Consider the following 23,992-nt stretch of genomic DNA (forward strand, 5'->3'; position numbering starts at 1 on the left):
GGGCATAGAGAGGAAAAGTTCATTTCTCACCTTCCATCAGTTTCACAGTTGCTTATTTTTTAGTTGTTTGTTGTCAAGCAAAACCCAAACCTGAAACACCTGTGCCATAAAACACATCTCACATTTCTCACATCACATTTCCCCGTTTTCCTCGTCGTGAACTCACTCACTACCATTCCTCGCAGTTAAAATGAAGATTTGACATCAACGAATGAGTATACCAAGGTTAGGGTACTTTTCACGCTACAACACAATGTATTTCAGACCACAAATCCAATTAAAAGTGGTAATTTCGAACGTACCATAGATACTTTGAGAAAAATACATTCAACAGCTGTCCAGGGATTTCAGCTCGATGGGCATCGAATGCAAATAATTCGGTCCAGTTTAGGGTGTTTCATTTTTGCAATTTCCATCTTTTCTCAGCTTACGACACGAAAACAAATAGTTGTTTTTCACCCACAAGGGCCTTCTCTGGTTGTCATGTTGGTTACACTTCCAACGAAACTCAGTAAATGGTTTGTTTTACAGGCACAAACATGCAACAATCTGGAAATAAAAGTTAAAATATTCATGGCTTGTCCTATATTAGTCTAAATGTCTTGCATAAAATAACGGGAAACACCTCGCAGTTCCAAAGGTTAGTGTCTAAAAGGGGAAACACGATTTCCTAGCAACACAAACAAATGTCGATGTAGTGCAAAGAGCTCATCAAGTGAGCAAGTAAACACAAGGGCTCTAAAAACAACACGGGGCTTCCTCTCACTTGTGAATGTCTTCACTGCGCAAAAAGACGAGCTCCGACTAAAAAAGGCCCCCCTCTTAACGAGACCCCCGGTTCGTGGGGATTCACCGCCTGCTGTAAAAAGCGCACACGCGCACACACACACACACACACACACACAACACTGCTGACAAAATACATACTGGGCAGCAAAACCTGGAGGGCTGCACTCAAAGCAGCATAATGTGCAGTGGCCCCTTTCCTCGGCCTGGTCAGAGGCCAGCCCTTGTGATCCCCAATCCTGTCCTGTCATGGGTCACTGCCCCAACCCCTCCCCTTACCAAGCCCCCCCAACCCGCTACACTTCCACTGTTGCTATCTCTAACTTCTGCAGGTTTTTCTGATGCCTCTTGGCTAAGGCTAGGGGTCAAGGGATTGGGGGGTCATGCTAGCGTCACCCAGGCTAGAGACACATTGAATCTGGGTGTTGTAACCTATTATCACCCCTTCTTTGTTGCTCTCTCTCTTTTTTTTTTTTTTTTAAGTAGAAATAACACACAGGGGCTTTTTGCCCTCTGGCAGCGATGGCGGGGCGTCCATGAATGCCTCTAATGCTAAAGCTAAATGGTATACTTGCCATGCTAAATTGAAATGTCTCTTCGCTAATTCCTCCTTTGCGTTGGGAATGAATGTGTGCGTCCGAGTGGAAAAAGTCGACGGACGGATATTGACAATGTACGCAGCAAAAAAAATAAATAAATAAATAAAATAAAATAAAGACAAAGAAACCCCCGAAAAAACGAAAAAGAAAAAAAAAAGAAATAGAAATAAATGTTGTGGTCTATACTTCTTTGGTTTGAGGTGATGTTTAGTCCTTGCTTGTAGTTCAGTCTAGGTTAAGTTGAAGATACTGATTTTTTTTTTTTTGGGGGGGGCACTAATTTATTGTTTTCATCTGAAGCATTTTTGTTGGGATTTTAATTAAATGGAAAAAAATAAGTCATGTTCTTTATCTTAAGAATTTTGCTTGGTTTTTTTTTGGACACACCTTAAATATTTTTTCATATTATATATATATATATATTAATCCCGAAAAAAACAAAAGAAAATGTATTGAGTATAATTAAAAACAGCAAAAACTAATTACACACATTTGTAAAAACACAAGATGCAGTGTATGCCTTGCAATACATAATGACAATGTTGCGTTTTATTTCAAAGAGTAATAAGGCTGAAAAATGTTTGTATGGGTTTCAAACAAAAAGGCAATTAAAATAAAATGTTGAGGTAAAAAAGAAAAGTTATAAGTTCAAAATTTGACAATCCATCATTAGAAAATGATGATTTAACATTTCGTTTCAACTGAAGAAGAGCACCTTTTTGTGTGGGTTTTAGATATAGAAAAAAAGAGCAAGTGGAGATATATGATCACCCAATTTTTGGCAATAAAGCAAATGTTTTGGTTCCTTTGTTTACTGATTGATGGGGAACAAAAAACCCTCAAAGGATTGTGCCCAAAAATTTGGAGGCAGGTATTAATAGGACAGTGAAATGAAATTTTTGTTGTTGTTTGTACCTGCAAAATAAAATAGTTTCACATGAAAAAAAAAAAAAACATTTCAAAATGCTTGTTTTTTTTTTGTTTTCGGGAAAATATTTAGTTCGGGTTTCACGTAAAAAGAATACTGCAAAACAATTTGGAGATAGCGGATTTTGATTGGACAACACGCGAATGTCATGATGCGGTCCAGATCCGCTGATTGTTTTGATGTGATTTTGAGCCCCCTTGGTCTGATCCGCCTTGACGGGTCTGGATGGAGGGAGCAAAACGTCCGCTTTCGCAATCAAGCACCGGCCAACGACGCTGTAACGCGATCCACATGTTTTATCACCGGGGTGAAGGGAGGAAAAGGGGGTAGGTACTCGAGCGCAATCAAGCGTCAAAACCCCTCGACACCCCACCAGCCCCCCAATTCGGTGACCCGGTGCCAAGAGACCCTGAGCTGGAAGCGTTGCTTTGACAATGAATGTCGGACTGTAAATGTTTTAGGGGAGCAGTTAAAAGTGTGCGAGGGCGACCCGGGCTGTTTTGAGGGGGGGGGGGGGGGGGGGTGAAGGGGGGATGAGGTTGTCACATTCAACAGCACAGCAGAGATTTCGGGAGGGGGGCGGTAGGGAAGACTAAAGTCCAGGTTATAGCCTGGCTGAATGGGAGACAGATGAGGATTAGTCTACGGCTTTGATCACAAGACCGGGAAGCTTTCATTGCCACGGGACAGTAATTGCGAGTGACTGGCCATCGCTATTCCTATTTTCCACTGCCGCTCTTCCTTGTCCATAGGAATATTCCACAGGCTTGTTCATAGTTTGCAGTGGAACGTTTCTCAGGTCCTACACTTGAGCTTGAGTCACTATAGAATACATTTGGGGTGCTAGAGTACATCATGATACCGCATTTCAGCACAAATACTTTTGTTTGGCTTTTTCTTTGGCTTTTCGTGCATTTTGAGGGCATACGTATTTGCAGGATGCCAAAATAAGATTTTTTTTATCGCAAATTTACCAGATTTTTTTGGGAAGCTATTATTGTTTAAAAAGAAAAACCTCAACTTTATGTATTTTGGTGCACTTTCTGGTACAATAAGATGCCGTACAATCCTTGGCTAATAGCAATCTAGTAATTGTGTTACATTTTAAAATGTACCTTCTTTGAATTGTATCGTACACCATATATTGACATTCATATCAAACCATCTTTTATAAGGGAGGACGATTTGATTTTTCTAACGGGTCGTTGTTGCTTTTTTCAATTGAATTAATTTGAATAGTTTGAGCACCGGAGAGATGTTATATATAAATGAACATGACAAAAGCTACAGCGTCATTGCCATTGAATCAAACCATATTGCCAAATCATTACACTTGGAAAAAAAACTTTCTTGAATCATATTATACCATCTGTATCCAGATACAAATTGAATCATCTTTTATTGGAGACGTGCACAAATCTACCTGCAAGCCACCATTGCCATTTCACTGCGCCAACTGACCATGTGCTATTTACAGCAAAGAGTCCATCTTGTTAAAACCAAAGCACATGATTGGTGATGAATTGATTTCAAACTATAATGGTCATTTGCAGTCTGGACCCAAAGGGGTGATCATCTGCTGGGATCGTCACAGTCTCAAAAAGTCTCCAGTGACACAAAAAGAGACATGCAACATATTTACACAACACTTTTTTTCAAAAATAGTTGTCAAAGCGGTCGGAAAAGTAGTAACAATGAGTGATTTTGCTGTTTGTTTGTTTATATTTGTAACTGTACCTTGACATCTGACGTGTCTCTCTGGCAGTTCCTCCAGGCGCGGGACACCGATGAGAAAGTACGGTCAGCGTGGTCAAACTTTCCTCCTTGGAAGTTTAGGAAGAATGTGGTAAAGGGTTCCTGTGGATGACAGAAAAATGTGAACTCAGAGTTCATGCTGAGTGGAATAAAATATAAAGTATAAAATCCAATAATAATGTCATGAAATTTCAGAACTGTCAGGTTATTTCCTGTATTCTAGATGATTTCTGTATCAAATGAAGACGGACGGAAAAATGAACCCTATGCAGTACGTTTCTATGACGTGAGATAAATTACAGCAATTTAAACATTTTTGCAGCACATGAGGAATGATATTGATTCCTGATTTTGAAATACATCTTTTTTGAAAGAGGGATTTAACATTTATGCAAAACTACATGTTGATGACACGTGCTGGCAAAAATATATCTTAATCGATTTCTCCAAGATGCAAAAGTTGCTTCATTTAAGGGGGCTATTGTTCCGCTCTGACTCATTACATCAACAGATTACTTCAACATTAGTCTTTGTCCCGCTCAATTTGATGAACAACTGAAACAAAGACAAAACACAAGAAAGAAAAAGAAACAGCTATCCATCCATTATCCGAGCCGCATTTCCTCACAAGTGTCGCTGGCAAAAGAAACATGAGAAGTGAAAATCTTTTGCCGACCATGACCACTTAAGAATTATCAATTATGATGTAGGTCATCGAATAATTTTCAAATTGATGATCCCATGAATTACATAACAAAATAATTTAATTAACAAACAATATCAAATCCAAATGTGCATGAGAGCTGCAGGTATTATTTTTGTTGACTTGCACTCACCATCCTCACAGTCTAGGCCGTCGTATCTCTGACTTTGAATGTAGGTGGTTTTTAAAGGCGGCGCAAGTCAAGCCACAAATACACTTAAGAACTTGGCAATTTGGCAAAATTGGCAACGATGGAAAGCGAGGTCAATTTATCTTTAGTCATTTGGGTTGTGATGAATCTAGCTTTAGAAGCAGTATTATGCACTGCACTTATTGTAATTCAAAGTTTGGGGACTGCTATACAGTACCTGTATTTGAGCGGTGGGTTTTAAAAGGGTTTGAAAATAATATTTTTGTAGATCTTTTACTACTAAATACCAAACGTGATTTTTTTTTTGAAATCTTGAAAACAAGAAATATACAAAAATGTTTAATAATGAAACGTAACACTAAAACTAATAAAAAGAAACTGAAGCCAATAAAATCTAACACACCTCGAAATTTTAATTAAAACCGATGAGTCACTCGGCCCTCTTGTTATTGTATTCAGGCTTGGAACAAACATTACAGTGCAAAAAAAAAAAAGTAATCCCAGTGAGCCTTTAAATCCAATAAAGCCACACTACTAATGCATTTCTAATCATGTATAATCTTGTTAGGACAGATCAATCGTGGTCTCACTGGCCCGACCCCCAAGTGAAATGTCTGCCATATATACCTGAACACCACCGTCGCCGACCACTATGCTAACAAATAATTCGCACAATATATGAGAGGGTAACGTGGAGGACATTAATAGGCATTGGAGAGTTTTAACATGAGGCTCAAGCAGTAAAGCGGCCTTAGCATAAGCCTGCTAATGATGCTCGTGGATCAATGCAGCAGCTCTACTGGGACTCACTGACAATGGTGAGCTAGTGGCGCAATAACATACAAAGGGGGAGGGAAAAAAAACTTAGTAACCTCGCGATCCCTGGAGGGCAGTATGGCCAGATTGATGACATCCACTCAACAGAGACAATATTGCAATGAGTACTGAGTCTCTTAAAAACTAATTTCAACCAGAAGCCATATTTGATTGCAGTGCAGTGGACTTTAAGACGAGTGGTATTTGGCGACAGCTTATTAAAAGCGCAACGATAAATGGGAAAATGTAAGATAGCGATTTTATAACTTAGTGATTATTTTTCATTCAGTTGCTATCATAAGTTTCAAGGACTCCGTAATACTATCCAAGGAAAATTATCAGGCATGTTTTTAACATATTTTGGATTAGAAAAAGAAATCCATATTTTGAGATCTTGCTGTTTTACCCCACAGAAATATCTGGATTTTAAGAGAAAAGAATACTTAATTTTGAGAAGCATTTTTCATTGGATGGTGACATTTCTTTTTAATAAAGAAAAAAATGTTTCTGTGTCTAAATAAAATAGGTGAAAACATGCAATTTTTGATATTTTTTGCTTCCATCCAAATAATGGGTTTTGGATCAAATAAAATATACACAAAATGTCAAAATTTGGACATGTATAATTGCATGCTGGAAATACGGCAAATTGACCTTATTTGTTTTAAATATAGCACTAAACAGTACTGCACTTAACAAAATTAAATGAAATGTAAAGAATTGAAGAATAACTCAAAGAGAATTGTGCTTCGTCTTCTGGTATGCACACTTTGACCACCGGGAGCAGTATAATACTGACAGACATGCTACACAATTTGATGCCCTGCAACTAAGCTGCCAAAAAATTACGTTTTTCGCAAAGGATAAAGAATACATGTCGAGCTGTGCGTTGTCTCGTGTCAGTTCATGTGCTGCTACTGTTAGTGTCGATTCAAATAAGTTGTGTAAAGGTTCATAATAACCGTAATGTTGATGCTAGTTTTGCGCAGTTGTACGGCATTGTGAGTTAGCATTAGGCTAGCACACTTTAATAGGACAGAAGCTATGTGGTTTTGTTAAATACACATATAACATCGAGCTTTAGGTTTTGTTTAACAATAAACATGATCTAGGAAATGCAGCAAACAGCTTGAAGTAAGGATTTGACATAATTTTTGTTCACTACCTGCTTGTTGTGAAGTTTCCTGCCACCATAGCAATCACTTCTAACTAAAATTTTTACTTGCAACTGAAGACAAAAAAACATCTTGGTAAAACTAGATGGTTGAGTCACTTGAAAGTCGAGGTATATGAATCACTATTAAAGGCCACAACATGAATAAATAATAATCAACTGTATACTACGTCAAGTGCACTTACCATGCGTAGAAGCCACATGAGTGTGAAGCTGGAGGTGGAGTAGTGGGTGCCATAGTGGAACTTCGGCACCTGGTCGTCGTCCCACGACTCGTAGCGGTCAGAGAAAAACGCAGCCCGCTTGGGGTTCAGGGCACCAATGGGCTGTGGAAGGATTTCAATATTAGTCTACTTAGTATTGGCATTAATGGCTCAATGTTCTACAGAAAAAAATGATCAAGTCGTATGAATTTTCCATCAGTCTGAGAATAAGATGGAGCCCTTTGTCTGGAGGCTGTTATTTAAATCCTCATTTACAGAAATCACTTTTAGGCTGCTTCGATTTTTATTAGTTCTCTGTTGCGCCTCATTTTCTAAGCCTCCCCACCCCGACCTTAATCCATCACATATACACAAACATAGCGGATCAATGCTAATGGAATGATGGCCTTTTGAGGATGAGGGCCTAGCGGGGTGTGGATCAATGGCATCTCTTTCATATCATAGGCTGCCTGTCACTGGTAGACTCACGCCGGACCCGGAGTATTGATTTGCGCTTCGGCTACTGTTGTGCGTGGGTGTAATGGGGCATGTGTGTCTGTGGTTGTGTGGGAGCCATGTTTGGTAATAGGCATCACTTTTATTTTATGTTTTGTTTTTATCATCCAGCGGTGGAAATCACAGTCACTCGAGCTACAGCAATATTTTATTTATATTTTCGGGATTGTTGCAATACAGAGGACATGCTTAGTTTCCAGTACACAACAATATCGATATTTGACGCTAGTGCAGGTATACTTTATCCAATAACTTAAAAATGGATACCACTTCAAGTAACTCGGAATATAATGCATTCCTATAGCTTATACAGTACTCTGATTAAAGTTGCAATTCAAAGACTTGATCCATTTTTTTAAATAGTTAAAATGTACAAGGAACGACGGCAAAACATTGATATCTTCAACCATGAAGCAGTCCGAGATGAGGTCATCAACGCCTTCTTATCTAGGGACATCTCACATGCTTCAGGTCAAGTTTTCAGCACATTGGCGTCTCGTCAGTGTTGAGCACGTTACTTCCAAAATGTAATATATTACATAGAACGCGTGTCAAGGTAATGCACTTCTTTACAATATTATATATATGAATATATTTGTTGAGTAATTAGTTACTCGAGTTTAAGCTAATTTTTTCTTCTTTTTTTTTTACATTAAAAGGAACATTTCCGACAATACCGTTATATTCAGTTTCAACACTACGGTGGGAGCTCACTACCTTCAATTATTATTTGTTTGTAGCCACTGCATCATTAGGCAACAATACACAGTGATAGCGAATGTGTGTGATTGTGTGTGTGTGTGGATTTACAGAGTGGCACCGCAGTGCTGTGCAGCTAAGAGTTGACAGTGATACACTGTGGCTTCCTTGGGGGTGGCGGTCCGCTGGGGTAAGGGGTGAGTACACATGGTGAATTATACATCACAGCCATTGCTCTGATTTATAACCCTAATAACAGCCGACTCATTAAAAAAAGAAAAGGCTTGAAGGAGGCATATAAAACAAGAAATAGTGAAAGTGCCACGGTGACATCGCACGAGCGCACGTGCGCGGGCCGGCCCGGCGTCGTTAATGCAGTAAATTATAGCACGGGGGAGGTGGGTGCGGGGTGTGGAGGGTCGATTTGGTGCAGCGCTTACAGTACGTACAGCAGCGAGGGGCTTCACGACGGGCAGAGAGCACCTTCCCCGGGCTACAAATTGGCCCAATATGTCACCAGGACCAAGACGAGAGGTTCAGATAAATGAGCCAATAGCACAGTTCTAATTAGACCGGAGAGTTACCCAAAGGATGCTAACACGTTGCAGCCATAATGAGATAAACATCTGCAAATTCATCTCGGATTAATCCGCATAGAATTAGTTGAAGTAATTAAAAGAAAGAAACGATTTCCAGGAGAGTTCACAATTCAGCACAGCGGCTATTTTGCAGCCCACTAATTACTTTTCATTTTATTGAAAATAAATTACACGAACGGCATCAGAATGTTTCCGAAGAGGATTACCGAGGTGTTCAAGAATATTTAAGACATGTTCAAGTCCACTTGACTGTGTTTGCAATGCACAGACGATGCAGAAACAACAACATCAAAAAGATTAACAGATGTCATTTGTGAAGAATTTTCTTCAACAAAATATGACGTGGAGGCGATATATTAGCTAAAACCACTGCCTAATCGCTCATTTTGGCACTATTCCTCCAGAAAGCTTGTCATAGTACAAGCGCAGGAGTTCTTTTCCCAGAATTGCTGCTACAAATCCGAAATGGCAACTTTCTGTTTCATTTAAGGTATGGATTCTTAACTTTTTAGTGGGAACTGTTTTGAAATGTCATGTCCACTGGTGAACCCGATGTCAGAGGGAATTTTGTCCCAACTTCCCCCTGCTGTTTTTTTTTTTTTTTAATGGAATTTTGCCTCTAAATGGCTGCTTCAAACCACAAAACTTCCTATGGAATTTGGGGCACGGGTCCTTGAGATCTTTTCGTGTGTGTTTTCATGATTGTCAAGTCCACCCAAAAAAGACGACTTCCTGTTCAATGTTTGCGTTTGCCATTATCAAACACATGTCGGCCCAATTTTATTGTGATCATTGACGGTGTGAGGGACTACTTTTTTATTTTTGGGCGTTTCGGCTCTTGAGTTATAAAGTAAAATGGCTGTCTGATAATTTGGGTATCCCGAGTGCTTTGAGTCATATATCAGTAAAGGCGTTTGTGTTTCTGTATATTGGAGCTATTGCAACATCACAAATGGTTGTAAGGGAGGCGCCTGGGGGATAAACATATGGGCCACGCATGGTTCAAAAATCAATATGCCATTAGCCTATGCTGCTACGAGGAGCCCGTTATAGCACAAGGCTGCGCTCGATAACGCCTCACTACTTCTGTTACAATGCCATCACAAAAAAAAAACACAGTTCCAGCACGTGGTTATCGAGACTACAACGTTATCTCTGAGGGAGGGGAGGTGGTGCAGCATTTGATGTCAGCTAGAGGTTAGAGTTTATGATAAGAAAGCCCCTCGGGGTCACGGAGGGAGGAACATAAATTGCGTGTGGCCTCTTCTGCGCCGGCGGACGATGACAGTGTGACGCGTAGAAGCACGCGTTCACGCTACTTCGGCTTCTCAATGTCACGGTGGGAGCGCATGTCACACACTTTGTTTTGTCGACAAGACATGACGCATGAAAAAAGGTGAGAACGATTCTGATGTGAGAGCAACTACAGAGAAAAAGTGAACTCTTAGGTTGGTCTCAAGTGTCTTCAGTAGCTCAATTTTGTTTTTTCTACGAAGAATGAATATTATGGATGGTGGGAGGAATTAGGAAGGGATGTATAAGGGAGGGAGGCATGTATGGGTGGATAGATGGACAGATAAATAGGCAGGTACATGGTGTACATGTAGATCAATAGATTGACAGATGGATAAGCAGGCAGACTACTGGATGCATGATGGATGTCTGGTCAGACAGATGCACGGAAGAAACACGAAAGCGATGGATAAAGAGTCAAACAAACAGCTGCGGGGGATGGATGGCCAAAAAGATCAAGAGATGGATGGATGGATTTCCATTTGCATTAAAACACATGAGATTTGAGAAAATTATACATTTCTTCTATGTTCATGTCCGTGTTTCAGTATGACCAATATTAGTATCCCAATGTCAGCAGAAATAGTGACAAAGAAGAAACCAAAGCCTGGATGAGCTCTGAAATATAACAACAATAAAAGAGGAGCACACACGATTGCCCGAGCAAAAGTGGGAAGGTGGGGCTTGATTGAGACGGGGGGGGGGGGCCTGGCTGCCTTGGCCTTTTGCACACATTGCAGTCTGCCACGCTCCAGCGATCGTACACTGATACCACATGTATGTCAACAGCATGAATAAAACACAAGTCATACACATCTATTACCACTCCACTCGAGTGCTGCGCACCACCGTTGTTTTGTCACATTTCAGCCTCTGCCGGGTAATGCGACGCCGCATAAAGGTATCATGCGGCTTCCCATAGGGAAGCGAAGGTTGAAGTCGAAGATGAAGAGAGAGCTCTCCACGGAGGAGCAGATTGAAAGTGAGGGCTGCGGCGAGTGGGAAGAGACAAGGCGTCCACTGATTTTGACATGCCGGCAAGGGAATGATAGCATTAACATATGATTTGTAAATTGTATTGTGCTACGTGTGTTGATAAGCACGTACATCTTATTTCTTGTCCACCAGTGAAAATGGCAATTTTTTTTTCTCCGACCTTTTTTGTGGCTAATCGTTGAATGTTTGATGTCATGCAATGGTCACATACATTCAGCCATGGGATTTTGTCCAACAAATTTTGTGTCAATCGGTAAAACTGTCTATAAATACTTTCAGGTTTACGCTCTAATTTCAGGAGCTATATGGATGAATTGATGAATGGACTGTAGGTTTTTTTTCGGGTTGCATTTCAGTATAAAAAAGTCACTTCAACAGAGGACATAATGCAATATGATGCAATTTCTAAACACATAACTTAACACATACATACGCCTGTTATTTGCATTGTCTTACCTTGGACAGATCTCTAAAGTTGCTGGGCAGCGTCAGGTCTAGTTGTTCTGCTTCATAGTTGGTGATGATCCAAGGGAAGACAGGGTACTGGTTCAGGTCGTTGTATGTCCGGCCTGGTGCAAGGCAGGGAGATGAGGAGATGAGGACCGACGTATGACAAAAGAAGGGCTAGAACGTGGCGAAACGAGGCCTCACCAGAGATGGTGTTGAGGAAGATGAGGTACTCAAAGTTGGAGATCTCACGACGTTGCCATCGTTGAGTCATGTTGGAGGCCTTGAAAAGCTGCTTTGGTGTGGCCAGGGAAATCCGCCTAAAAACAATGCATTGCTATTAAATGAATGGAAAACTAAATGGAAATTCTGACCACACTACTTATTGATTGATTGAGTGTGCTAACTTTTAGAAAGACTTTCGCATGATACGGATCTTACGCCCTGACATGTAATCCGGTATATGGCAAGGTAGCAATCCATGTAGAGAATGTGCCACGGCAGATTTCTAGGGATTCATTATTAAATTGTTGGGCACTATTATAAAGAGAATTGCAAACATGTTAACAGTTGGTGTGCTAAGAAGTAGGAAGAGCAAAGAGGGTAGAGAAAGCACTTAGACATATTGATGTTTATTTTACATTGTTTGTAGTTGGTTACTAATGAAAATGAGAATTGATAAAATGCCAACTTGGCATCAACTGTTTCAGGTTTCTTTTTCAGCTCATTTGTATTGCATTTAATAGCAGTATCGAGGCTCAAATTTCCAACACAATCAAAGATCAAATGTGTGTCTCATTCGGGAGCGTGCTATTAAAATATCTCAGGTCTTACACTAGAAAACATTTCCGTATCATGAAATGTAAGGCCGTGATGTCATTGCATTGAATGATAGGCACATCTTAAGCTCACAGCGTTGTTACACTATCGCTCTAATGTAGCGTCACACTATACTTTTGAACAATTTTTAGTTATATTATCTCTCTGCTTTACAGAACAAAAACAATGAGGAGAAAGAAAACCGGCCTTTGAGATCTACTTGACTCCTGCGACAACTGCCATTGTGTAAAAAAAATATGCAGAGTTTCATGAGTTAAGACAAATATGCAATAAATAGAGCTGAAGGTGCACATTCATTCATTGACACGCACACACACACACACACGCACACGCACACGCTCACTATCCTACGGTGCGCATGGTGCTACATGTGGCGGGACAAAAACAAATGAGTCCCAATCCAATTAAAACAAAGGGGAACCGAGGAATAAATCACTGTCAGGGCGCTGATTACTGTCATTAGGTTTCTTAAAAGTTAAAATATGAACGTGATTACACCACAAGACCTTTTTGATTTCAACATTAAACTCAAGTAATCATCTGTATTAAAGCTTACTTTTTTTAGCCTATTGTACAGAAATGTTTGCATTTTGTTAAGTTGGTGGTGAAAAGCAGAAGGTTGCATAAAGACTATAATGGAACTAATATTGTGCATGTGAATGTGCAGTGTTGGCCACGTGAGCCGCTGTCTAAGGTCAATGAGGCAAAGTGACCCTGCTCGGTCTGCAAACTAACCTGATTAATGGACCCGAACACACACTCACACGAGCATACACACACACACGCACACACACACGCACACACACACGCACACACTACTACCACTACCATGACCACACTCAATCATCACTCGAGGCACTCTTCTGCATTGAATAATTACAAAACGTGCATAAAGTAATTATTTTGTTTCACCACTGCATTTATTTCCAGCACAATATATTGTTTAAAAAAGATAACATAAAAAAGTGGTTTATTTTTTGTGTAAAAGGTTGTGTTTTACTCAAAATTGTGATGTTCTTCCATATTGTACTTGTATATAGTGCATAATTATTAGTTATTATATTATGAATTATTTTTATTTAATTAATTATTTAAAAATAAAAACACTGGAAAATAAATATAAATAAATTCTTAGATTGCTTTAAAAATAATAATGATTGATAAAATAAAAAGTCTATGCAATTTTTACAACCACTGAGTTAACACCATTTGTTACTATTAGTCTATTTTAGTAGCTTAAGATTAAGTACCAGACTATTACTTCTCGGAACTTTCTTTGGTTTCTGAATGGCAAAATGAAAAGGAGCAACAACAGTGGCTTTGAAAAGGAAATAAAACAATCTGTGCTTGTTGAGTGGAGTTAATATTGATTCCATATGCAGCAAAGAATGTAGTTGTGTGTGTTGCTCTACGTCTCACCTGGTTTGTGGGAGGCCAAAGTTGGTGCCGAGGCCTACGCGGGGAAGACTGTGGACAACCTTCTTGGCGGTGGCGGCATCGGGGAAGTTGAACATGACGGCGGCTGTGGCAAAGTTTCATTCAATATTTTTCTATTAAATGTTTCCAATGTCTAAATGAATACAGTGGAACCTCGAATTGCAAATGCCCCAATTCACATCCCAAGTTGCTGGGTCAAACTTTTTTGCCTCATGAGTGCGCTTTTTCGTTGTTGCTGAAAGGAGCAGGTGATGCCTAGTCTGCCTTCCATGAGTGTGCCATGTACAGTTTAGCAAGTAGTGAAAAAGAGCTTCGTGCGCTTGCTTCAAGTTTCTTGCCACTTGCAAGTTTACAAAACATAATACAAAGAGAATGACACAATGTGAATTCAACTAAACCACAACTGTCTTATGAAAGTTAACTAGCTTACTGCTTACGCATAATGCCACACAGGGGCTAGCAAAATTAGCATCTGTGATAGTTTTTATTTTCGACAACTGACTACTAACACTAATTCTTTGCTGCGACCGGTGTCTCATCAATTGATTAATTTTTTATTTTCTATTTTCATATTATTACTGTATATTTAGAAAATGATAGAATACTATTTTTCGTACTAAAACACTTCAGTAAAGAAATTGTTGGCGTGGTTTAAAGGGCCGGAATGGATAAACAGTATTTCTAATTATTTCAATTGAAAAACTTGATTTCGGTGACAAGTTATTCGGACTATGCGCATGGTCATGGAAATAATTAAACTGGTAAGCCAAGGCACTATTGTGTCATATTTGATTGAGATTCTTACTTCTGTTGGCCATGAAGATCTCCAGGGCGGTGTTCTGCAGGAGGTAACGTCTGGAGAAGATGGCCCGGATCTCGGTGAACAGCCACTTGCCATGAAGACCTTCTGTGTATGCTAAAATCTGCAAACATAAAAAGGGATCAACAAAGGAAGTAAAACATTTTTTTCAGTAACCCGAGGCGAGCGTGAGGGTCACACCAGTTCATTTTTCACCGTCCAGCCCGAGGAGAACGATTAATGTCTTTTATTGATCAGCCTTTATGAAAAAGTGATTCCTTCAGTGCTAAAATGGCGGCTATTTAGCACACTGAAAGATGACTTATTGCGGGCGATCCTGGAGGGAGCCTTATAGTGAGAACAAGAAATACCTCGTTAGGTACGCCAACGTGGGGTGGATAAGATAACCAACTTACTGGAAACAGCTCTCAGGATGCCAATTTCAACCCCCCAAAAAATAAAAATGACCCAAATGTGAATTTTGGGATTTGGACCGAAACGGTTTCATCGTTGTAACAACTTGGCTGAAAAAGAATGTGATGATGATGATGATGACGACACAAAACACAGGATTGACTGGATAAATGGGCACGTTGCTAGCTCGATTGCCGCTAGCGTTAATAGATTCTACCAACGGGTGGTAGAGCGGAACAAGGGCAGCAATACAAAGTGAAGCTTTCTCGCCAGAATATTAAATCCAATAATGCGCAGACAACTACCGCATGCTAACGAAAATAACAAAGACAGAACTGCATCATTACTGTAGTAACACAGCATCCCAACGGGCTCGATGAAGGAAATGTTGGAAAATGACGAGTGAGATTTTTAATAATGAATTATTTTTTTTCAAAATGCAACTATACAGTAAAAGACGCTAAATGTGGAAAAAAAAAAATCACAGCAACTTATATTATAAATAAAGGGCAAGTATTTTACTTACACTTTTCACTGTCTGTTATCGTATGACTTGTTTTTACTCCACATTCAGCGATTTGTTTTCAGCAATGGTTGTTTTAATGTCCTATATAAATGAGAGTTGAGATCAGTGCCTATGTCAGCATTGAGGGGACGAAAGGTTAAACTATTATTTTCAGATTATTTTTAACTACACTGTATGTAATTCTCTTTCTGTTTAGTTTGACAGTAAATTTAGAATGGCAATAAAAACAGCTTGAAGTATCTTTTTTAAATATTTACCAGTTTTGACACTACCACCAGAAAGTATTCATATCTCAAGTTTGCAGCCGCAAATCAAATAATAGTCTGAATTGTCCGAAAATTGTCCGAATCTCAAAGCACCACTGTATCACTAACTTGACATTTTTATGATCTTTGTTTTAAGTCCAAAAACAAAACCACTTTTGCATGCGAATTAACGTTTGTCTGGAGGAGCGTGTTAACAGTGCAGATAGAATCTTCTTCTTCTACTACTGCTTCCGTTGTCTCGGGCAGCTTGTCCCAGACACTAATCCAAATTTAATTGAACTCCAGAGACTTTGAAGTGAGTCTCTCATATTCCTCGGAGAGAAGGCCCAAGCGGTGGCTGTCCTCAGCTGGTGCCGTCCGCCTCGGCCAGCCTTCTAATGAGCTCCTTTAAACTCAACAGCCTGCACGCCTCAGCTCAGGAGCACACATTTGAATATGTGCGGTGAATAATAACAGTGTCTCTAGAAGAAGCACTGTGTGACAGCTAGTGCCTTCCTTTTTTGCCTCTTTCTTTTTTTTTTTTTTTTTACAATTGCAGACAACTTTGAAGAAAAAAGGCCTTGTTAACAAAGCAGCGCTAAGTAGAGGAGTAGCACGTCTAAACACTGGAATTAGCAGCAGTATGGAGGGGGTCAAGTCAGCCATGTTGACAGTCATCAGAAATTGTTACGCTAACACCCGTTGTGGTTTGACCCGAACCTGTTTCCTTTAGAAATTACGGCGAAAACGAGGCGCCAACCCAGCAGTGGCCACCATCAAAAAGGGGTTAGAATTGTTTCCACTGGAAGAGTCAATAGTGAATCTTTGGAAATATTAGCTGCATTTAAACGAGGCATTATGAATGAATTTAGGCACGTCAAATTTAAAGCGTTAAATCTGGAGATTAATCTAAATCATTTGAACTCAGTTAAATATTTTAGCTCAGTTAACTCTGTTTTATTTATTTAAAAAATTATTGGCATAATTTGCAAATATTTTATCATATTAGCTGGACATCAAGTTACCACTGGGCCTTGCAAACCAAAACTGCTGAAGTGTCGGTGCTTGTCGGCATAATTAAATGTTTACGTTTTGAGAATTGTTTTGATGAAAAATGTCTGAAGATGACTCGGTTTGGATCGTATTCCTGGATCAAAGAAAGTGATTAGAACAGTCTTTGAATTAAAAGACACTTCATATTTGGTGATTTTACATTCATTCCAGGATATTATTCTGTTCAAAGCTTCACAAAAAATAGTAATTGAAAAATTATGGAAATTTCTTGATTAACTAATAATAAAATGTCGCTTGACAGCACTAAAATGAATTAGTGTTTTGTTTTTTTTCCCCCACAACTTGAAGAAGTTGCCAGTCATCTAAAAACATATCCATGACTTGCATTTTTTGGAAAAATATCTGAAGAGGCAAGAAGGGACCACTTCTTACTCAGCATCCCCCTCTACTGCAGGGCCAAAGCTGGTATAACTTGCGGTAATATGGTAACCGTGGCGGAACTACACTACAAAAATAAATAAATATTTGTTTTCAAGCCTTTCAAAGTCACACCTTGAAGCTGATCGCTAGCAAGTGAATAAGCAGGCTAAGTGATTTCAAGGAATCGATTGCCAAAGCGCGCCGCTATAGGTCAGCAAGATGAATAACCAAATGAGAAAGCACCGAAAAGTAATCTTCAGATGCACGATGGATGAGTACTTGGCGAGTAACCTTTCCTCTCACGAGGGTATTGTGGCATTCTGTGTCAAGAAGACGCATACAACTGATGAAGTTCCGTAGATAGAGGGCACGATGCGGGAGGCCGACAAATATCATATTTTACAACCATGTGACACTTACACAATCTCAATGTCCCCTCAATTCATCCTTGCCCCACCGTCACTGTCTTCGTCTTATTAGCTTGCAGATGAAAAAGCGGCGCAAGTGACAAGCGGCCTGACAAACTATCCGTGCCGTAATGTGACCACGTCCGGGATAGATGGACACGGAGTGGAGGTTAAAAATTATTGCAGATTCGGTGATAAATAGTCATGGTTTCTGAAGCGCAAAAAATAAATACACCAAAAAGGTTTTGTTTCCAACCATAGTGTTCCCCTTCCATCGGTCATCATATGGATTTTCCTCATACATTCCACAACAAAATGCAATACACTTGTAGTTGCTAGTTCAGAAATGGGTTTTCTCAACGCTTCAACAAATTAATTCAAAGAAATGATTTATTTTAAGGATGATTTGTTGTGTTTTTTAGGACTCTCATTTTTTATTCTCGTTTCCCAATTCCAATGAACTGTCAACGGTTGTGGGGAGGAAAAACAAAGCTGTTTTTGAAAAATCATTGAAATCTTTCATGGCTGATACCATCTACAAGCAAACTATTATCTACTTCCTGTTGTTCCTGAAAGACACAATTCTGCCCTGGTTTGTGGCCAAGACACACTCTTTTCTTCTCTGATGCAGAAGTACAAACTTGCTGTTAGCGGCGATCTCAAACAATGTCTGTCACAATTATTACAATTGTGTACTTAGGGAGTACACAGCTACATTTAACACTTTCTCTTGAAAAATTAATTTAGGGCTATTCAGAGTGTCCCGCAGGCCGCCAGTTTTGTAGTACACTAATATAGCTAGAGTAATATATTTTTCAGTCAAGTCACAAAAGTGAATTACCCGCTTCAAAACAAGGGTAAGAGTTTAGACTGTGAAATATGATCAAGAGCATTTTTAAAGAAGAAAATGAAATGAAGGGCAAAACCAAATCAAGCCAAGACGGCAAACGCAACACACTTCTATTGACGTTTCATTCCAAGCGAAACGGCGTGTGCGGATTCAGGTCGGCTGCACCAGCAGATCAATTTAAAGGCGTCACGCTGCAGAGAGAAAACAAAGGAATGCTCCTGATTGCTAAGGTCTGCGCGCCTATTTCAACCTGTTTGTGCGGCTGGCTGCTGCTCATTTCTGCACCGCTGTCGTTTGTCACTGTCAAATGCCCAAAAGGCTGGAGAATGAAGAGGGACACATGAAAATAAAACAAAGGGGGCAGTGGAACTAGCACTCAAACGGAAAGCATCAAGCCTCGACTCTCGCACCTGACTATGCCTTTTGCCAACCTACCACCTTGTTAGAAAGGTGAGTTGAATCTATCATTGGGACATTGATGAATCTGTACAGCATGAGAAAGTAGCTACGTAACGACCGCTATGTTTCCTAAAGCTTTTTGAAAGCGATAATTTGCATGAAAATGCGGACAAAATGACCAACTAATTTTAACGTAAAAGCAGCCAACTGCATTAAAAAAACATTAGGGGCAAGACATATAAATATATATTTTAGCAACTTGAAATTAGGTTATGAGGAGACCAACCAAAACTCCCGAAAACACCATGCCTGAAAGTCACTAGATGTCTGCCATTTTGGTTAATTGCAGCCATTTTCTGGTGAGCATGTCCATTTGCAGGAGTCCTTCAAAGACCATTGTGTCCAAGAGATTCTTTCCGATCGCTACCAAATGCAAAGCTCGTATACCAGTCACACGAACGACGTCATTACAACTGAAACTGTCCACCATAAATAGACATAGTCGACTCTGAATGTATGAGTTTAAGCAAACATATTGCGGTATCACAGTATTAAAATTAGAGAGCTAAAATGTCCTTTTTCTAAAACATTTGGTTTAAAATCATATAGATTTTTTTTACCATTCAACACAATTTTTAAAGAAAATAATTATTATTGGGTAGAACAAGAAATGTGTACCATGTTTAGGTAAGATAGAATTAAATTCCTATTCTTCAGTTTTAATTCTTTTTTCATAGACACCGGTGAGCTATTTTTAGAACAGACCCGTAGGATACTCATGTTGTTGTTGGGTCGAACTAGCACCCGGTAGCACCATTTCTTTTTTTTTTAAACAATGCACATTAATCAACATAGCAAAAAAGCATCTATGTAAGTATTCCGGATTTAGCGCATGTGCCCTCTCTCCTCTTCCTCCCAGTGTGCATAACTGCTCACCCCTCCACTCTCTGCTCAGAAGAAAATATAAATCTGCCTCATCAATAACTTGAAAGATGCTGCTCATTTGGTGATCTCTGCAAGCAGCCAATCATATTGAGCCTTGTTTAGAGGTCTGCAGAAAAAAAATGGAGAGAACATTACTGCGTTACATCGGTAAACCGTCAAACCGGTAATGGCCCATGCTTAACCTCAAGGTCAAATCGTGAGCAAATAGTTTGTCCGTGATGAATGAAAAACCCTGAAGAGGATCATAGGTGCTTCCTGGCAAAAACACCAGCACTAACAACGATCAACAGTGAACTTGAAAACAGATGAGACGTACACTAACTCTGTGAGCGTGTTTTCGGCCTGATAAGATTAAGCCAGTGGCAATTAGCGGAACAATCTGTTTTGTTGCACTGTAAAAAGCCAAATAAATGTGAGGCAAATATGTAAAAGGGCAGAATAAATCAGAGCATCTGCGTCTATTCGAGGAGGTGCAAAGGGGGAAAAAAATGAGGTGATTGAAGTTCAATTTGTTGCCTGTTATTAAGTGTTTCCGCATGGCTGCCTCGATTAAAGGATAATGGATGAAGGATTTATCATTACCTTTTTTTGGTGGAATCAAGTGCTGTGTGGGAGATAAGGTGATGAAATTAATGAGCGTTAGGAAGAGAGGTGATCCATCAACATCAAAACAGAGGCGCAAGAGAGGACTGAGCGAAGAGAAAATTCATAAAAGAATGCAAAAAAAAAAAAAACGTAGCAACTATGGACTCATCAGCATTGCGGGTCGCAAATGGCTTTTCAATCAACCAAAAGACGCCTGCTTTACATTCACACACTTGTGCTCACATTACTACTATGGGAACGAAACACAGTTCTCTGTGATGAAATATTGCTGTTTCAACAGTAACTTCGATAACTGAGTTGGGAGTTTGTATTTAATTTTGTAATTACTCATGTAATTACTCAAGCTACAAAAAACATTCAAAACCTCAACAGTGAAATTCTAAACTGACACCCAAATGTTTCTGTCCTTTTATTCATTCATACTTCATTTGTTTTTTTTAAGTTTTGGGGGGATTTATTTTGCTCATTACGCTCTCTTAATTTTTTTCTTTAGTTGTATTTGATTTGATATTATCGATTATTTACTAACATTTAATACTTGGGCTATTCTTTTGTTTGTTCCTTTATTCTATTACATGTTTTTCTCTTGTTCTGTTCATTTGACTTTTCCCCTCCAGAATTCAGTATTATTTATGTATTTATTTTATTTGATAGCTTATCTTTTATTTACTTTTGTTGTGTTTTATCATTTCATTACTCGTATTTAAATTTGGAGAGTCTATTATTTTGCTTTACTATTATTTTTACTCAAGTTTTTTTGTTATAAATCAGAAGGGTTATTTTTGTAACTTAATTTCTATTGTAGTATATTTTAGTAATTTCTTTTTTGTTTGCTTCATATTTTACAATATGTTGAGCATAAAAATAAGGTAAATTCCCTTTGAAATTGAGGCAGCAGCTGGAGGGTGACAGTTAAAATCCTGCTGAGGACATAAAGTAAAAATGCAAATCATACGCTATGCAAACTCAACTAGCAGTTGGATGGATGCTTCCTTTGAGCAAGGTTTGTGCCACGCTTGTTTGGTAAAATTTTGTGAATTGGTAGCGAATGCTAGTAAGTAAATAATTCTTTCATATGAATTCATGATTCATTTGCTTTTACTTTAGTGTCAGCCTAACCTTCAACACCAGGACATGTATGCTTCACAAATCTGACAGTTTATTGTAAAACAGATCATTTTATTTACTGCTTGTGTTTGTTTAAAAAATATACTTGAAAAAACTACTCACATTAAAATGCAATCGCAATATTTAGGAGAAAAATATCAATTTGTCTTTTTTTTTTTTTTTTTTTTTTTTTTTTTTTAAATCATTCAGCTCTCATACCCGCTCACACTGGCAAACCTTGTCAGTCAGCTCGTCTGCAAATGAGTTCATCGGACTAACGAGCGGGCAAAAGACACCCCCGCCCTACATCAACCCCTGACTCTCTAACAAGGGGGTCTGTTGGCTCTCGGAGCCCGCCGACCAATCGGGGCCCCTCGTCAGCATTGACACAAAGCCACCTCCGGCCCTCTGGAGCCAATTAAGATGGATTTTACTTTGGAGATTGAGTGATAGGCAGCGGGAGAAAAATAATAGCGGAGGCAGGATTCTGGATTGCATAAGCACAAGGAGGGAAGGAACATTTGGGGAGGTGCGAACGCAAAACCATTGGCGGCTAATAAGGAACAACTTGCAGCCACATGACTGGACTTTCACACTCGGCTGGTTATCCGGCAGCCATAGTGTCTCCACCACTTGAACCAGTGGACCTTGAAGCAATCATTTTCTACGATGGGATCTCTGCGCATTTATTTTGTGTTTGGGATCGTGAGAATTAAAAAAAAAAAAAAAAGTTCAACTGGCGATGATGAAAAATCAAGTCGTTGTCGCCGCTTGTCCACGCTCTGTTCTCATACAGGGGGAGTTTGAAATGGTCACACGTTTTTCGCAATTATCTTCTAACATCCATCCATTATCTAAACCACTTTGACATAGACAGACAGAGAATAGTGCATATATTATGATGAAAAAAGGACTTGAATTCCCCTTGGAGCAGCCCTTGTGGAGGTTTCATTCTTTTTAAATATATTAAGGGTTGGTTCGCTAAAGAAAACACAAAAACACGTGTAAGCATAGAAAATGGATGAAGGGATGGACGAACATTTTAATTCTCACTGAACTAAAGTCTCATGAGTGATAGCTGATGTCCTGCTTGACAAGTCTGCCTGAAAATGTTGATCAATTTCAGAAATATTCCTTGTGTCTTTGTTGGGGTAGCCCCATTTTGGGGAATTTAAAAAATGATGACAAAGCTAAAGAAAAAGTCAGCACACTGAAGAAATCCTAAATAGAGGTTGCACGTGACACCAATTCCAAACAGCGCAAACGCTTCTTCACACCCCACTTCTGGTGAAAATATAGAAAAAGCACAACAATATGAACGTTCTTTTGTGGCTTATGAGAAAAGACTTTTGCACATACACAATAAAGTTTCGGCATGGCTGGATGAATTGTAACAATTTTGCCCATTTCTTTTACAGAAAATTGAATTGAAAATCTCCCATTATTTTTTTCTTTGGGGGGGGGGGGGCAAATTTGCAAACTGCACAAACCTTAACTTTGTTGCTATGGTTCCACTTCGTGACCAAATGAAATCATAGCACCATTCCCCAAACCACTGTGAGTACAAACATATTAACGATTTCAATTTTTGATGACGATAATTACGTCAAGCGTGGTCAAGAACGCTGTTGTTTACTGACGACTGACGGACACAATTGTTCCAGCGAGATGCGACTAATTCAGGATGTAATCACCACTCACGCATAAAAAAAAAAGAAAGTTTCCTTCCCCTCGAGGGATGTCAAACCAACTAGCAGCCGGCAAGAAAAAATAAACGCGAGTAAAAAGGCTGCGGTGGGGTGCGATTAAAAGGAGAATGAAAGGAAAATAAACAAGCCCAGCATGCAGTCAGCATCACTCTGAGCTTATGAAGCACACCCTCCCAAAAAAAAAAAAAAAGGGCCTCAAAGCATTCAAGTCCCCAAACGCCGAGTCTGAAAAGTCCCCCTTTGAAAGCGTCTTAGGGGCCATTTAGTCTGAATTTAGCCTATTAAGGATTAAAGCCTCTTTTCACTATTTGCTAACAGGTTAGCCTTTTCTGCTGCCCTTTCTTTTCCTCAGCGACTTGGCCTTTTTGAAGTGGCAACAAAAAAAAAATGTGGATTTAGCGAAATGAGTCAACGCTGTTGGGGTTAATTGATAGAAGAAGTGGCAAACTGTGTATTAAAAATTATTCAGCCTGTTAGCATAAGCTCAGTGTAAAAAGATGCAGACATGCGAGGTGGCTGCTTTTGCTTCCAAAATAGAAATCAAATTTAATTTGGAATTAAATATGTGCGTGTGCCTGTGTGTGTGTACTTTATTGTATTGTATATTTT

General features: G+C 39.3%; 1 protein-coding gene across 6 annotated transcripts in view; it reads right to left on the reverse strand.

Moving 5' to 3' along the window:
• The window catches only part of lrba (LPS-responsive vesicle trafficking, beach and anchor containing), a 199,502-nt gene that overhangs the window by 44,603 nt on the left and 130,907 nt on the right, over nt 1-23,992 (reverse strand). For all 6 annotated transcript variants that reach the window (XM_088302311.1, XM_088302310.1, XM_088302314.1 and 3 more), the window contains 6 exons: nt 14,748-14,865; nt 13,925-14,027; nt 11,870-11,985; nt 11,675-11,787; nt 7,098-7,238; nt 4,051-4,170 (listed from right to left, as the gene is read on the reverse strand). In XM_088302311.1, the coding sequence (XP_088158437.1) occupies nt 4,051-4,170; nt 7,098-7,238; nt 11,675-11,787; nt 11,870-11,985; nt 13,925-14,027; nt 14,748-14,865 (711 nt within the window). The remainder of the gene's footprint in view (nt 1-4,050; nt 4,171-7,097; nt 7,239-11,674; nt 11,788-11,869; nt 11,986-13,924; nt 14,028-14,747; nt 14,866-23,992) is intronic.

Source organism: Idiotropiscis lumnitzeri, chromosome 8 (assembly GCF_059441095.1).
Source record: "Idiotropiscis lumnitzeri isolate Australia: NSW breed Sydney's pygmy pipehorse chromosome 8, RoL_Ilum_1.0, whole genome shotgun sequence".
NCBI classification, from domain to species: Eukaryota; Metazoa; Chordata; class Actinopteri; order Syngnathiformes; family Syngnathidae; genus Idiotropiscis; species Idiotropiscis lumnitzeri.